Raw genomic sequence first — 17,542 nt, forward strand, 5'->3', positions numbered from 1 at the left:
TTTAATTTGAGATAGTTTAATACATATCACATGTCGCGATCATGTTAATTAGTAACTTTGAAGAACCAAAATTTTATATAATATGATTCATTGTAACAAATTAAATTACAATTTCAGTTAGAAAATAATAATTAGGACAAACACACATAAGCATATATTCACAACTAAACGTATTGAAGTAGAAACTTTACGCTGACATGAACTTATTATCTAAAACAACATTATATTAAGCAGCATGGCAATAATCATATGTATGTACAAACGCATAATCATAATAGTGGCCATGACATACGTAAGACAATAATGAAAAGCGGAAAATTTACGTTGACATGAACTTACACTACCTAGAACAACATTATATTAGTAAACAGCATGATAATAATCATATGTATGCACAAACGCCTAATCATATTAGTGGCCATAACATACGCAAGCAGATTTTAACTTAAGCAGCATGACAATAATGACAAAAGAAATCAATGCCTGAACGGCTGAACCTCACCTTATATCTCTTCTTAAATCAATAATTATGTTTGGTAATCAAATATGAGAAGTGAAAAATATAAGTGAGTTTAGTTCTATATATGTAGATGTGAATAATCCTAGTTCTTTTTAGTTTATCATTTGAATAAAGGAAAATTAACATTATACTTTTTTCATTTTTTTGGTCTAAGTTTTAGGAAAAAAAGATAATTACTATTAAATATTTTTTGATATATATATTTTTAATTTCTTTACAGTAATCTTTTCTTCATGATTTTAGTAAAGGAAAATTAGTATTTAATGATATATGAATTTGTAAAAATGAAAATTACTATTTTTTAATTTATAATAATATTAAAATTTCTAAAAACAAAGATTACTATTTTTAAACAACTATTTTGGTGTTTTCTTTAGATAACTGATCGGGGGGGGGGGATGGTACAATCTCTTTTACATCTTTAGCTAAAACCATTACTCAAAACAGAAACATGAAAGAAAAAAAACTAAAACCAAAGAAAAAGACATATTTATAAAAATTTCGTCTAGTCTATTTTTTCATAAGGAACATGAGCATATCCTCCTAACCTTACTTTCCACTTATTCCAAAAGCGAGCAAGCCAGCCTTCGGATTTGATGTGTTCATCATCGGGTTTTTGGACATGACTATTTGCTTTCTTTCTCTCCCGAGAAAGCTTATCAAGCTTTGTCTTCAACCAATCAACCTTGAATCCTGCTCGTGTTAGATCCATCAACTCGCTGCGAGCGTTGGATAGCTCAGTATCGGTGAAGCTGTGTGCAGGCTTGTTCAGTGTCTCGATAAGGCCGAGGAGAAGATTTATGTATGCCGTCTTCACGAGTTGACTCCTTTGTCTGAAATTTGCTGCAATGTCCCGGTGTTTCTTCAAAAGCTTACTCACTGGAGCAACCTGTCATTATTGTCAACATGTGCAAAAATATATATGTTAAAATCAGAAAAGAGAATATAAAAAAAAAACATCCATGTAACTAATAAATAAATACCTGAGAAACAAGAACTCGGAAACCCATATAATCTACCATCTCCTTCCCAGTTATACCTCCTTCATCAACAACTTCATGTACTTGTATTTCTACCTTAACGATCAGTTTGCTATTCTCCAGAGATCCTTTTTCTTTAAGCTTTTTAAGGGGCAGTTCCTTTGACCTACCCCATTTTTCGGTGTAAGCACAGAACAACTTACAGAGTTCTGTCAGACCAAAAACATAAATATTAGTTTTGAAAAATATTTAAGCACAGAACACACACACACATGCACAATCAGTGCCGGCCCTAAGATTTTGGGGGCCTGTTACACTGTCTATGTAAATAAAAATTTTGGGGGCCTAAAAAAAATTTTTGGAGGCTTATGTCTATGTAATTTTCTTCAAAATTTTTCGGAGGCCTGTTGCAAATGTTTCATTACGCATTGCTCAGGGCCGGCCCTGTGCACAATAGAAGGTAATTAGTATATTTTTTACCAGGCCTTCTGCAGAGCTCTTTGCCTGACTGATTCAACAGAATGAAGGAAAAACTAGCTCTTCTTTTCCATCCAAGTCGGAGCGTTTCAGGATTCGCAACGCCGAGGTACACAGACAAGTATTGATCTTCATCTTTTCTTCCTTTGGGAAGAACTCCAACAAACCTTAAAAGAAAGACACAGATTAACTAAACGCTTTGCTGATAATTAATAGAGTTATTTTCACTCTAAGACAGTTTATGTATTTTTATTACATGATAAGGCAGTTATAGTGTGTGGGGTAGTTTATGTGTGAAAGGACTCAAAATGCCCCTAACTAAATCCTAACCGGCGCAGCTTCTTCCTTTCGTTTAGTTTGGTTTTGTAACTGTTTTTTTTCTTGTTTTTAAATTTCGAAAATTTTGTGGACCCGGGGACATAATTAAATCGCTTTAATTTGGGAGACGGTTCAGCGACTTTTTAATTTTGCAGTTTCACCATTATTTTTCAGTTTACGCAAACCAAGGTTTTTAGAGAGAAATATCTTGGGAGATTAAGTTGGAGAGGTATTCCGTTCTTCGTCGAGCGATTCAAAACAACGGCGGCCGTGGAGCGCATTTTACGATGGCTAGAACACGATGTAGAAGATGGACACATTCACGATGAAAGTGATGTACGAATGGACATTAAAGAATTCAAGTGATGTACAGATGGACACATTCACGATGCAAGTCTGAACCGTGTATACTTTGTAGCGCATGGATATTGATGTATGCATGGACATTGCATTTTACAAGACACAAGTATAGAACGTGGTTGTACATTTGAACGTTTTGTGGTTATTACATGTTGCACACATGTACACTAGCTAAAAAGGAAATGGGATATGTATTGTATGCAAACCGTGACATCTATGAAAACATGGACATCGAGCTTAATTGTACACATGTACAAACAACATAATGTCCATTTTAAAAGCAGTTGGACATTGGGACTAATGTATACACGTATGGATGTCCTTAATGTACAGTACGATGTGAGTACCCTGAACACATGTACATGAGATGTATGTTCATTGTACATGTTGGTGAACCTGGGCATAAACTGAATGCATGAAAGTCGAACCCGATTGTACACATGGACGTCGCTTTATATTGTATATTAGTGTACATGACATCTTTGAAAACATGGACATCGAAATTAATTGTACACATGTACAAACAATGTAATGTCCATTTTAAAAGCAAAAGCAGTTGGACTTTGGGACTAATGTATACACGTATGGATGTCTTTAATGTACATTACGATGTGAGTACCCTAAACACATGTACACGAGATGTATTTTCATTGTACATATTGGTGAACCTGAGTATAAACTGAATGCATGAAAATCGAACCCGATTGTACAGATGGACGTCGCTTTACATTGTACAGATGGACACCAACAGGAATATACATGTTTAACGTTGTGGAACATTGGAACTAATGTGTGGACGTGTGTAGCAGGGCTTAAAGTACATTAGACGCCCCCTACTGTATGCGTGAACAGAAACATGCATGTACATTGTATAAGCCATGGAGGATGGCCACTGAAGTACAAACTTGTAAAGATCCTTTATTGTACACAAAGACAAACCCAGGTACGTGACGTGTACAACATGTGGTTCATGGACAGTATGTATGCATGGGCATTGGGTCTATACACATGTATGGTAAGCAAACTGTGAAGTCATGTACACTACGTAAAAAAGACATTGTTTATACGTACATACTGTGAACGTGACATTTAGCAGACAATGTACAACTTCTTGTAGGTTTTGATTCTCAGAATAAACATATTTCTTGCAGCAGAAAACCGTCCGAAGAATATGATGTTTTCTGAAGTTTTAATTTTTTTTTAGAATAAGGAAAATAAGAAAAGTTGATAAAGAACTGTGATATGGTTAAACCCAGATAATCTGAGCCGTCGGTTAGTGGGACAGATGATGTAATTGGATGGTTAGGAATTGGTAGATATAAGTCATGTCAAAAATAGCAGACAAGATCTACACCGTCCAAAAAAAATTAAAATGAGTGGTGGAGAGCTGTTCCCGCTAAAACACTAGATTTAGTTAGACAAAGGGTTAGGACAAAAAAGGAAGCTGTTAAGAAAAACTGCCTCAGTAGCAATAAGTGCTTCATCTTGTAATTAAAAACTTGAAACTGTTCCGTAGTGTAAATTTTTTTAATTAATAACAGTTATTTTGTTGAATGAGATTTAAAAAATAAAAATCAAAACACATAGACATATCCGTTACCATTCGCAGCCGCCACTTAAGAATATAGGAGATCGTATCACATCTACTTTCTCCCAGAAGTTCTCTATCTCAAACGAGAAACTCGTCTTCTTTTTATTCTCCATTATGTATTGCTTCGGGTTTCGAGCAAAAGAGAGTTAATATGTTGCTTTTTGCACCAGTAATAAAAGGAGTTTGTTATATATATATTTTTAGGGTTTTACAGAACCCTACACTACAAAAAAATAGATGTATAACATCATTTATTTTGTATTTTTGTATCAATTATAAATGATACAAAGTAATTTTGCATCACTTAAATAAATGACTCTGAAAGTGGTGATGCAAATAATTTACATCATTTTATTAATAACTGATGTAAAAATATCAAATATTTGCATCAATTGTTATTAGTGATATCAATATATATCAGTTACTAAAAATGATGCTAATATTTATATCAATTACTAAATGATGTTATAATTTTCATTAATCAGAAATAATTCATTTAATTATTTATTAATAACTGATGTAAACTTAATTCCAGTTTCGAAAATTATTTAATAATTATATCATTTAAAATTATTAATTTAAATAATTTTATATAATTTAAAATTGATATCAGTATATATACATGTCAGTAAATAAATAAATCAAAATACTTTTTCATTAACCATTTTATTTTTCTTTCAATTAATGTAGATACAATATAATCAAGAACAAAAGAGTTACAGAAAATAGAAACAACCTCCAAAAATGAAAAAAATGGAATTAAAAAAAAGTAAAAACATAACTAGTCGTAAAAGTTCTTCAATAGGATTTTATCTTTTTTTTTCTGGTAAAAGTAGGATTTTATCTTGTTCTCTGTTATGTATCTTCTCTCCAGTTTGGTGGTGTTTAAAGCTGATAACTGCTCCTACAAAAAAATCATAATCATCATGCTTTGTTTACACGAGTTTGAAAGTGAAGATTTACACGAGTTTGTTAATATTGACTAACCTTAATCCATGGTGTAAGATAAACAACTGCCTGTCTTTACGGAAGTTCCAAGAGTTTCTTATTCAGATCTGCAGATTCAAACCCTTTTAAACCTCACACCTAGATAGCGATAACCTTTTTGAGCGACGAAGGATCCGTCTCTGGTTTAGTTTTGGGATGTTGGGGTTACAACCAGTACTTCTTCTGTAATAAACATGGCCGTATTTGTTTGCGGTAGGCACACAAATCCCCAACTAGTAAAGAGAAACATAGAGCAAAACATGTTGGAACTACAAAAGTGGTGGAGGAAAACGTGAAAAGATTGTAGTTAACCATGATGAATGGTGAATGAGTAGTTATAGAAAATTTGTTATAGAACGTGGAAGATGAGATTTTTTAAGGATTTTATTTGTTATAGCATAACAGTTATACGACTATCGCCATTTATTTACACTCTAGTTAATTTTTTTTTCCTTTTTGGTTCAGTTCTCCTTTTAATTTCTTATATAAAGTTTTTTCACTGATAAAATATTGAAGTGTTTTAAAAATTACAGTCACAACTGATGCTTAGTATAAATTTAATTGATGTCAAAAACTAAAATCAAACGACACTTGATAATTAGAGTCAGTTTTTCCAAATCCATTTTTATCTAACATCACTTTTATATTGATATAAATGTTGCATCATTTTTTAATTGATGCTAATACAAATTACATAAAACATCAGTTAAATAACTGATGCTATTTCATATTTAGTGTCAATTATTTGGAAACGATGTGAATTAATATCAGTTTTATTTAAATGATGTTATATTAATCGATAATATTATTATTAATGTTAAATACACTATTTTACATCACTTACTAATAAGTAATTTAAATTAGTATCAGTTTTTCTTGTGATACTATTTATCTGATTTAATCTAGTCTTTTTTTTGTAGTGCTACTCCAACCAAAATAAAAAAATTACTAGATTTTGATCCGCATTAAGAAGTGCGGATATTTTTTTGTTGACCGTAAATCAAATCTTATTGTATAAAGTTTGGTTCTTTTCTAAAATCCTAAAAAAACCATAAAAGAATTTGTGATAATAATTTTAATTTTGTAAATCCTAATAAAAGAGATTTGTATAGTAAAATCTAGTATTAATTAACAAATACAAATTTTAAAAATAGTATGTGATATTAAAACGAATTTAAAAAAAAACAAAATTTATAAAATCTTGTTATACTATGTTATAGAAATTTTTTTTTCTAAAATCCTAAAAAAAACCATAAAAGAATTTCTTTTTATGATAATTTTCCTTTTCTAAATCTCTTTTAAATTTTAACAAAAAAATGTATTGACACATGTCGCAATCTTAATTTTTTATTGACACATGTCACAATCATGTTAATCATGTTAATTATAATAAAATTACTATCAATTAATATTCTGAAATTATATTTTATTTAAGATTTAAAAATGGAAATTACTATATATTTAATTTATAACAAAAATCGTTTTTATTATCTTTGTATATTTATTTTAATTTTGAGATAGTTTAATACATATCACATGTCATATTAACTTTTTAAAAAAATAACAAATTAAAAGGATGATGTGTTATATTTTAACATGTCGTTTAAAATCCTATGATTTTATTTTATTTTATTTAAAATAAATTCATTAAATAAATTCATTAAATAAATTCTTTTTATTTTATTAGTATTTATATATTTAATTATGAGATATTCTAATACATGTCACAATATTAAAATAAAATTACTATCAATTAATATTCTGAAATTATATTTTATTTAAGATTTAAAAATGGAAATTACTATATATTTAATTTATAACAAAAATCGTTTTTATTATCTTTGTATATTTATTTTTAATTTTGAGATAGTTTAATACATATCACATGTCCCGATCATGTTAATTAGTAACTTTGAAGAACCAAATTTTATATAATATGATTCATTGTAACAAATTAAATTACAATTTCAGTTAGAAAATAATAATTAGGACAAACACACATAAGCATATATTCACAACTAAACGTATTGAAGTAGAAACTTTACGCTGACATGAACTTATTATCTAAAACAACATTATATTAAGCAGCATGGCAATAATCATATGTATGTACAAACGCATAATCATAATAGTGGCCATGACATACGTAAGACAATAATGAAAAGCGGAAAATTTACGTTGACATGAACTTACACTACCTAGAACAACATTATATTAGTAAACAGCATGATAATAATCATATGTATGCACAAACGCCTAATCATATTAGTGGCCATAACATACGCAAGCAGATTTTAACTTAAGCAGCATGACAATAATGACAAAAGAAATCAATGCCTGAACGGCTGAACCTCACCTTATATCTCTTCTTGAATCAATAATTATGTTTGGTAATCAAATATGAGAAGTGAAAAATATAAGTGAGTTTAGTTCAATATATGTAGATGTGCATAATCCTAGTTCCTTTTAGTTTATCATTTGAATAAAAGAAAATTAACAATATACTTTTTCATTTTTTTGGTCTAAGTTTTAGGAAAAAAAGATAATTACTATTAAATATTTCTTGATATATATATTTTTAATTTCTTTACAGTAATCTTTTCTTCATGATTTTAGTAAAGAAAAATTAGTATTTAATGATATATGAATTTGTAAAAATGAAAATTACTATTTTTTAATTTATAATCTTATTAAAATTTCTAAAAACAAAGATTACTATTTTTAAATTGTGTTAATATGTGAATAGTTGTATTTTTATGTTTTTGATATTTTTGATTAGGATTTGAATAAATTAAAATTAAATAATTAAAATATATATACTAATAAAATAAATAAAAAACAAATTTTGAATTATAAAAAAAGGAAAATTACCATTATAGTTTAAAACACATGTCGCAATCTTAAAAAATTTAGTGACATGTGTCACGATCATGTTAATTAGTAACTTTGAAGAACCAAGCTTTATATAATAAGATAGATTTACTCAAGGGGTTAGTTTTGCAGTTATACAGAAAAATAAAATCAAAAGGTACTTTACATGCTGATACCATAAAAGACCTAACCTAGTTATGTTTTCTTAACTATGAAGATGGAACTAGAAGAAGCACCTCAGAGCAAGATAACAACGAATCCTCCGCCGTCTCAGTCGTTTCCTTCGCTTCCAGATGAGATCATTGTAACTTGCTTATCACTCATATCTAGGTCGTACTACCCTAAACTCTCCCTAGTGTCCAAAAGATTCCGCTCTCTCATCTTTTCCAATGAGCTATACAGTGCCCGATGTGACTCCAAAACACGTGAACACGTCCTTCATGTCTGTCTAAAGTTACCCGACAACCGTCTTCCGTCTTGGTACAGCATGTGGATAAAACCTGATCAAACCCTAATCAATGAATTGGAGGAAGAGGAGAATAATAATTCTACCGGAAGAAATACTATGTTGGTAGAAATACCCTCTTCATATTCTCCTCGTGTACCAGCATCATATCTCGGTAAGGTTTGTTCAAAATACTACAAACTCGAACAGGACAGTATCTCTCCCAAGTCATCCCTACTCTCGGTCCGTAATAAAGGGGTTCTCGCTCCATGGGGTAAACTTAAAGGCAGATGGTGTGAAGCCCCTAGAATGAAAGTGGGTCGAGAGAATGCAGTCGCGGGGGCCCTTGATGGGAAAATATATGTAATGGGTGGTTGCGATGCAGAAGAATCCAAGAATTGGGCTGAGGTTTTCGATACAAATACTCAAACTTGGGAATCTTTACCTGACCCTGGCCCTGAGCTCCGCTCCTCTTTAATTAAGGGAGTGGACGTGACCAGGAGAAGGATATACATTGAGAGCAGCGAGGAGAAATATCATTATTATGATTCAAAAGAAGGTCGATGGGGAGTTTCATCAAAAGAATGCAAGACTTGGAGAAGGTACTGCAAGATAGATCATGTTAGGTACATTTGTAGTAAAAGAGGTTTCTTTTGGTATGACAAAAAGCTTCAAAGCTTGAGAATGGTCAAAGGTTTGGAGGTACTGAAAAAAAATTGTTGTGTTGGGGTTATTGCAATAGCTAACTACGGTGGGAAACTTTTAATCTTGTGGGAAAAGTTTGAGAAGCATGATCCTCAAAACAAGGAGATTTGGTGTTCGGTGATTGCGCTTAAAATACGTAGTGGTTTTGTTGATGATGTTTTGGGAATTGTTGAGTGGGCTAGTGTTGTACACACGGTTCCCAGTTCATACGTTTTCTTGCGTTGTCAAGTGAAATCGGTTTGAGTTTTTTGCTTTTGTTTTCACCGCTACCAGTTGCTTTATTTTATTTTCTTTTTCTTTGTATTGTTGCTTTTAGAATTAATTCTTTCATCAGTCAGTAGTTTAAAATATAGAGTTAAGTTCTTGGTAAACATCAATGTGTAAGATACTATCACCAAAGTTCTCTCATGGAAGAGAACCCGAGATTATGTAAATCAGTCATATACACCATTTAGGAATAGGCATAGAAAAAAAAATCAAAGCATGTAATTGAAAAATTAATGACATATCAAAAAGTAGTTTTTAGTACCCATATAACAATTGTAAAATAAGCGAACAAAACTTTCAAAACTCGAAAACAGAAATGGGTATATCACCACAGAAGAGCCTGGAGACAAAGGCAGTTGGTTGAGTTGTTTATTTTTGCTTCAGCTACACTCCATCAGTAAAGATCGAGCCTGGAGACAAAGGCAGTTGAGCATTACGAACAGTAGCTTAGTGAGATACGAAAAGAAAAAGTAAGAAAGAGATGTGAAGCAGGTGTAGGAAGCAAGCAAGCAGCGCTAGGTCAAAAGAGAATCAGAGTTTTTGACATTTTTGCTCAAAAATAGAAAGTCTTCTTTACTATATATATCTAGTAAAGTACTTACTTATACAAGTATAGAAGCTTGTGTTGGAAGCAAGCAAGCAGCGCTAGATCAAAAGAGAATCAGAGTCTTTAGACCTATTTGCTCAAAAGAGATCAGTGTGTCGGCGCTGCTTAGAGAGGAAATTGGAGAAACAACAGCAGCGGTTGAAATGGCTTCGTTGGCCGCGGATCTACAGTGATTATGGGGTGGACCGGTTCGAGAGTAAGGAGCAACCTACTCCGCCTTAGATGTGTTCTGTTAGCTGGACTTGGACAATCCTCAGTGAGGCGAGCTCTCTCCTCCGCTCAAGTCCACCAGAATGTTTGTTTGATTATCCCTAGCTTAGATAAACCTAACATATTTCAGGCTTCCTGTTGTTTCTCCGGAACCAGCGCTTCCGGGGCAGTGCCAAGAATGAGTATTAATTTTATGATCCAAACGAAGGTAAATGGGGTGTTTTAGCAAAGGCACTGCTGGCTGAGCGAACGTGTCTAATAGAGAATGTTTCGTACTTGTATCGTGAAAAAGATTGTTGGTGGTATGACACAAAGCGTCAAGAGTGGAGGGTGGTCAAAGGATTGGAGGTATTGAATAGGAATTGTTGTTCTGGTGCTATTGCACAAGTTAACTACTGTGGGAAACTCTTAAACTTGTGGGACAAGTTTGAGCAGCCTGGCCAGAGTGAAAACAAGAACATTTGGTGCACGGTGATTGCCCTTGAAAGAGGCAATGGTGATGACGATGAAAAAAATACCATACACAAAGTCAGATCTTTAGTGTAGTCAAATATTGATTTTCATTACAAATTTTTCATATTAGACCAAGAATTAGAAACATAACTATGTTTCTAAAAAAGCAGAAATTAAAAAAAAAAATACTTTTAACCTGAAATCACGATTACGAAAAATCACTTCGCAAATAATAGTATAAATTAAAGTTGATTTTCATCATTTCATCAACCATAATATACATATAAGGTAGCAAAGGGAAATCTGCATATAAGCTTCTTAATGTTTTATTATGCCTCATATTACGATTTAGTTTATGATAGACTGAACTAAGCTGGATCTCGTTTAGTAATTGTGACGCTAAGCCCATGCGTCATGCGAAGAATAAGACCGGGAAGTGGCTCGATCTTCTGGCCTTTGATGACATGAATGTCATAGTTTTGTAATATCTCAACAATAACTGTCTTCATCAGATTCATAGCTAATTGCTTACCAAGACAAGTTCTCGGGCCAGCATTAAACGCTAAGAATTTGAAGGAAGGTTCATGCCTTAAGCTACCTGTATTGGTAACCCATCTCTCTGGTTTAAATTCAGAGGCATCTTCTCCCCATACAGCTTTCATCCTCCCAAGCGCGTAGATAAGGATAAGTATTTTGGAGTTCGGATCGACTTTATGCCCACTTGGAAGCACATCTGTTTTTATGGGAGACGTGCGTTCGAAGGGAGCTGGTGGGTATAACCTCATTGATTCAGACAACGCGCCATGTAAGTACACCAGCTTGTTGAGCTCAATGGGGTCAAAAGATGACTTCACCTGGCCAGTATTTGATTTTGGCAGATTCTTGTTGATTTCTTGGCGAATCTTGGCCGCCACGTTAGGGTTTTCTGAGAGAAGCCAGAAGAACCAAGTAAGTGCAGCGGTAACGGTATCTCTCCCAGCTACAATGTAACTCAAGATGACATCTTTGAGGAATCGATCATCACTAGGGTTCAAGATCTCGTACTTGGTTGTGTCTAGCTTAATGTAAGACGTTAACAAATCTTCACACTCTCCACGAGGGGAATGGTGACTAATGCCTTGTAGTCTTACCTCCTCTCTCTTAGCTGATATGTATTTGGCACACACACGAAAGAAAATGTCATTAGCTTCTAACATTTTCTTCTCTATTCCCAATCCCATCCATCTTTGTAGCTTCCACAAGAATCTTGGTTTTATATGTCTATACAAAATCCCTCCTATAGCCTCAGTAAGAGCCTTGTCGAACTCATTCTCTGGCATGTCGATGGAGAGACTTGTAGGATCAGAACCAGTTATTAGAACCATGGATGTGTCGAAAGTGAATCTCCGGAACACATCTTGCAAGTTCAGGACCATCCCTTCCTTTGCAAAATGATCGAAAACAGGCACAAGCCCGTTCTTGAGTTTATTTCGCGTGACACTCATTGAAAGTCCGGGAAAGGCCTGATGTTTGAGTCTGCCCTCCGCTGCCTTTCTATGATTCTTCCAAAGCTCCGCATCCACGTTGAATATCACATCATTGAAAACATCAAAGACTTCTTTGAAGTCAGGGCCTTTGTTGTAATTCAAGAAGTTTGAGCTTGACATATAGTGAATGTTAGCTGGATCAACGGTCACCAACATATCCATACCAGTCAACCATGAACCCTTGAATTGAAATGTCAAGTTGGAGCTCTCGAGAAGCTCCACGGTGAAATCATAGATCCGGTGGAGCACCATCAACAGGCCCGGAAGCATCCCGATAAGAGGCCAGTTCGTCGTAATGAAGCTCGTATTTGGTTTCTTGATGAAAAATGGAAGTAAGATGAGAAAGCAAACGATAGGTATGCATACAAAAGCCATTAGAGTAGATTGTTTTGTGTGCATTTGATCTTGAGCTAACCTTCATTTATATATATATACACACCTAGGCTACAAATATTAAAATAATATTTATATTTGAGACTTGGCATTTAGTACTGTGGCAATAATAGTATTTACTATTCAAGTGTTATTTTGCTGATAGTCCTTCGTCAGGAATTGATCCAGCAAGAACGGACGAACATAAATCAGGAAGCACTGATCATTTTTTCCCAAATTAAGTCGTGTTTTAGTTAAACAACACTTTACATCACTTCATCGTCATCAGTGTATGTTTTTGTGTTTGTTTTGGGACTTTATGTCGTTGTTGTTTTTGGATTTCATACAATACTCTTATCATTTATTCTTCGTCAAAATTATGATCATATAGATTTCAATAACTAGATATTGTAAGTTAGCCTAAACTTTGTCTAGAGAGTCGTTGGATTTTAATCCGCTGGACACTCTTGGTTAATCCAAAACATAGTTTTTTTTACTATGATGAGATGACGGTTTTCTATAATTCTGATTCTACATTTTAACCAAAACAATATGGACAGTTCGCTATACATAAAATAAATATATGAATTTACCAAAAAAAACATAAGATAAAGTATTTAAAGTTTATTACGTTAGATATTTATTTGCACGTTATATGTTATATATAAATCGAACATATCATCCTAGCTTGGATAGGTTTTGACCAATTTCTCATAAGTCTCATGGAATAATACGTTTTTGAATATCAATTTTAAGAGAAATTTTCAGTGAAATTTATCTTTTTAATATATGGTTGAAGAACTTCCGAGACCAGTAAAATGTTATCAGACAACAACCAATGTTTTATAAGAAAAATATTTAGGTTCACCCATGAGGTGAACTTATAAATTCACCTATTTCCTTATTTCAATTATATTACCATAAATATTAATGTCACATAAATAAATAAATTATAAATTACAAAAGAAGTAAACTTTAAATCATAAACTCTAAATTCGAACTCTAAACCCAAATCTTAGATTTTTAATTTTAAACCAAAACTTAAACCTTAAACCCAACCCTATACCCTAAACCCAAACTATATAACCTAAATCCTAAATCAAAATTTAAATATTAGACCCTAAACTCAAACTATAAACCCTAAACCCAAACTCTAAACCCTAAACCCAAACTCTAAACCCTAAATCTTAAACCTTAAACCCAAAATCTAAACCCTAAACCCAAACTCTAAACCCTAAATCCTAAACTTTAAACCCGAACTCTTTGAAAATTTGGGGTTTATGATTTATAGTTTGGGTTTAAGGTTTAGGATTTAGAGTTTAGAGTTTGGGTTAGGGTTTAGAGTTTGGGTTTAGGGTTTATGGTTTGAGTTTAGGGTCTAGTATTTAAATTTAGATTTAGGGTATATAGTTTGGGTTTAGGGTATAGGTTTGGGTTTAGGGTTTATGGTTTGGTTTAAAATTTAAGATCTAAGATTTAGATTTAGGGTTTGAATTTAGAGTTTATGATTTAAAATTTATTTTTTGTAATTTATAATTTATTTATTTATGTGACATTAATATTTATGGCAATTTAATTGAAATAAGGAAATAGGTGAATTCATAAGTTCACCTCAGGGGGTTCAGGTGAACCTAAGTATTGTTGGTTTTATAAAGGAACTATCTGATTAGAGAACTACCAGATTTGGTCAATTTTTTGTCGGTTCAATAAGCGCCTCAATTCTAAGTTTGAAAGTCGTTTTAAACATGAAGTTGGCCTTTAGTCTTTAAGACTGACTCATACATCATTTAAAACCGCGGAATCTATATAAACAAGAGCTGTATAAATAAATTTTGTATCGATCACTCATCACTATGTGAAGAGAATGTGTGACACGTTAGTACATTTATACAGGGGTAGTTGGGTGTTCACGCTTGGGGTCCAATTTGATCGGAAGAAGAAGTCGGGAACCCTTTGTGGGCATATTTCTCTCTCTAAGTAGAGTTAGGATTATTTGGAAACGGGGTTTGTGTTAACAATATGGGTCTCAAAATACAAAAGTGCAAGGTCCAGAGTAAAGAAACAAGTATCAAACCCAAGGATGAATCTTCAACGGTCAAAACGCCTGTATTCGATGCAAAGCAAAAGAGAGCTCTGTGTACAGGTTTGATAGCTCACGAGATTAAGACGTTCAACAACTTTGGATGTTTGGCTGAGTGTGGAGTCATGTGCTGACAAAGAGAACTAGGTTAAATCTTTTTAGTATAAAAGGAACTGAGGCTGTAACATTGGCCGCAAGTTGAATAAGAATAAAAGTTCAAAGTTTTAACTTCTCTTTAAGCAAATCTTCTCTGTTTCATATGGTATCAGAGCCCATGGTTAAGCCCAGCAGATGATTTTCCATATAAATAGTTGTCTACCTATGTAGTCTATAAAAATGGCCCATCTTGCTGTGGTATGTCCGAGATGTTGGGCTTGGGCTGTTTCCGTTGGACCGTTTCCCACCCACATCTCGAGAGGGGCTATTAGTTGTCCCACATCAGACACATATGTGATCCTTGGGCAATATATATGTGTATGGGCAATCCTCCACTCTTGAGCTAGCTTTTGGGTGTGAGTTAGGCCCATCACTAATATGGTATCAGAGCTATGGAAGACATGGAAGCTATCTCAACTCCATCTCTGAGTATCACTCAGTGTGTTACTCTCAAACTCTCCTCCAAAAATTACCTCCTTTGGAAAACTCAGTTTGAATCTTTCTTGTCAAGTCTCTCGCTTCTAGGGTTCGTTGATGGAACTTGCGTTCGTCCCACTCCCACTGTCACAGTCAGAATAGAGGGAGAAGAAACACAGCAAGTCAACCCAGAGTTCGCGAAATGGATGAGAAAGGACCAACTGGTCATGGCGTGGTTGTTTGGTTCCCTTACTGAAGAGGCTCTCTGATCTGTTTACGGACTTCACTCTGCAGAAGAAGTGTGGTTTACGCTAGGCAAGAAGTACAATCGCGTGTCAGCAACGAGGAAACTGGATCTACAACGTAAGCTTCAAGGTATGTCAAAAGGACAAAAGTCAATGTCTGAGTATCTTGGTGAAGTTAAGAGCGTGTGTGACCAGTTAGACTCGATAGGCTGTACTTTGTCTGAACAAGAAAAGATTTATGGAGCTCTAGCTGGTCTTGGAAAGGAATATGAGTCTATTTGTACTGTTATTGAACACTCTATGGACTCAGTTGCTGAGATGAACTTTGAGGATGTTGTTTTCAAGCTTGTAGCTTTCGATGACAAACTGAAAACATTCGATAATCCACCTGAAGCAACTCCTCATCTTGCTTTCCATGCTGGACGTGGATACTCTTCACGTGGTCGTGGAGGTTATAACAACAGAGGAGGATACAGAGGTCGAGGTTCCAACAATTACTCCACACGTGGTCGCGGTTTCAGTCAGCAGTTCTCAGGTTCCTCAAGCAACAGACCAACCTGTCAGATATGTGGTCGATTTGGTCACTCAGCGGCTCGTTGCTACAACAGATTTGATCAAGACTTCGTCAGTCCAGACACAGTACACAGCGCTCTTACCACTATGAAGTTGTCCGACAAAGAACATCAGTCTGGTCAAGAATGGTATCCAGATTCAGCTGCATCTGCACACATCACCAACGATCCGAATCAGCTGACTTCCTCTGCTCCATATCTTGGAAATGATCAGGTTATTGTAGGAAATGGTGACTTCCTACCTATCACTCATGTTGGGTCCATAGCCTTGCACACGCAACAAGGTATTTTGCCTCTTCAAGATGTACTTGTTTGTCCATCGATTACTAAATCTTTACTGTCTGTTTCTAAACTCACAAGAGATTACCCATGTGAGTTCACATTTGATGCTACCTCTGTGTGTGTTAAGGACAAGGAAACAAGCAGGGTGATAGCACAAGGAAGCAGACATAAGGACCTTTACATGTTGAAGGAAGCGCGCTTTAGAGCCTTCTACTCTTCCAGACAGCAGGCAACAAGTGATGGGGTTTGGCACCAAAGGCTGGGTCATCCCCACAAGGAAATCCTTCAACTTTTATCCAACCGTAGTTCCATAGTTATAAATAAAAGAGTCAGTCAATCGTTGTGTGATGCATGTCAGCTTGGGAAGAGTTGCAAACTTCCTTTTTTATCTTCAGAAACTGTGTCTAGCAAACCTTTGGAAAAGGTTCATTGTGATCTTTGGGGTCCAAGTCCTGTTGTGTCATCCCAAGGTTTCAAATATTATGTGATTTTTGTTGATGACTTCTCCAAATTCACTTGGTTTTATCCTCTCAAGCTTAAATCTGATTTCTACACTGTGTTCTTGCGTTTTCAAACTCTTGTTGAGACTCAGTTTCAGACTGCAATCAAGCAATTTCAATCCGATGGGGGAGGAGAATTTATCAGTAATCAGTTTCTTCGGCACTTGGCATCTCGTGGCATCAAACATCTCCTGTCTTGTCCTCATACTCCTCAACAAAATGGGGTTTCAGAACGAAAACATAGATACATTACCGAGTTGGGGTTTGGCAATGCTCTATCATAGCAAAACACCACAATACTTGTGGGTGGAAGCTCTTTTTACAGCAACATTTCTTGGTAACTTGCTCCCTTCCTCTATTTTGCCTGACAAAAAGAGCCCATTTGAGCAGTTGTTTGGTCAGGCTCCCGTGTATACATATTAAGAGTCTTTGGCTGCAAGTGTTTTCCTTATCTCAGACCCTACATGACAAACAAGTTGGATCCTAAAACATTACCTTGTGTGTTCCTTGGCTACAACGACAAGTACAAAGGTTACAGATGTTTGCATCCCCCAACCGGGAAAGTTTACATCAGTCGCCACGTTTTGTTTGATGAGCAGTC

At 34.4% G+C, this 17,542-nt stretch overlaps 3 protein-coding genes across 3 annotated transcripts; 1 reads left to right on the forward strand and 2 right to left on the reverse strand.

Moving 5' to 3' along the window:
- Positions 1 to 954: 954 nt before the first annotated feature.
- LOC108824948 (MATH domain and coiled-coil domain-containing protein At2g42470-like) lies at positions 955 to 4,417 on the reverse strand. Its single transcript, XM_018598306.2, has 4 exons — positions 4,256 to 4,417; positions 1,981 to 2,144; positions 1,504 to 1,709; positions 955 to 1,409 (listed from the first exon to the last, which is right to left on the reverse strand). Exons 1-4 carry the CDS (start codon positions 4,357 to 4,359, stop codon positions 1,026 to 1,028), a joined length of 858 nt encoding a protein of 285 aa, XP_018453808.2. The 5' UTR covers positions 4,360 to 4,417; the 3' UTR covers positions 955 to 1,025.
- A 3,843-nt stretch (positions 4,418 to 8,260) lies between these two features.
- LOC108850327 (putative F-box/kelch-repeat protein At4g39756) lies at positions 8,261 to 9,522 on the forward strand. Its single transcript, XM_057007397.1, has one exon. The coding sequence runs from the start codon at positions 8,316 to 8,318 to the stop codon at positions 9,495 to 9,497; it is 1,182 nt and encodes a 393-aa protein (XP_056863377.1). The 5' UTR covers positions 8,261 to 8,315; the 3' UTR covers positions 9,498 to 9,522.
- Positions 9,523 to 11,106: 1,584 nt separating this feature from the next.
- Positions 11,107 to 12,702, reverse strand: LOC108852752 (alkane hydroxylase MAH1-like). The gene has a single exon (XM_018626240.2). The coding sequence runs from the start codon at positions 12,690 to 12,692 to the stop codon at positions 11,160 to 11,162; it is 1,533 nt and encodes a 510-aa protein (XP_018481742.2). The 5' UTR covers positions 12,693 to 12,702; the 3' UTR covers positions 11,107 to 11,159.
- Between the last annotated feature and the right edge of the window lie 4,840 nt (positions 12,703 to 17,542).

Source organism: Raphanus sativus, chromosome 4 (genome assembly GCF_000801105.2).
Source record: "Raphanus sativus cultivar WK10039 chromosome 4, ASM80110v3, whole genome shotgun sequence".
Taxonomy (NCBI): Eukaryota; Viridiplantae; Streptophyta; class Magnoliopsida; order Brassicales; family Brassicaceae; genus Raphanus; species Raphanus sativus.

Bases quoted from the DNA above. Each gene is read 5' to 3' on its own strand.
- LOC108824948 (XM_018598306.2), bottom strand. From the start codon at position 4,359: ATGGAGAATAAAAAGAAGACGAGTTTCTCGTTTGAGATAGAGAACTTC. The intron at 2,145-4,255 runs GTAACGGATATG...CTTTCTTTTAAG, and splicing joins TTAAGTGGCGGCTGCGAATG to GTTTGTTGGAGTTCTTCCCA. The intron at 1,710-1,980 runs GTAAAAAATATA...TTGGTCTGACAG, and splicing joins AGAGCTCTGCAGAAGGCCTG to AACTCTGTAAGTTGTTCTGT.
- LOC108850327 (XM_057007397.1), top strand. From the start codon at position 8,316: ATGAAGATGGAACTAGAAGAAGCACCTCAGAGCAAGATAACAACGAAT.
- LOC108852752 (XM_018626240.2), bottom strand. From the start codon at position 12,692: ATGGCTTTTGTATGCATACCTATCGTTTGCTTTCTCATCTTACTTCCA.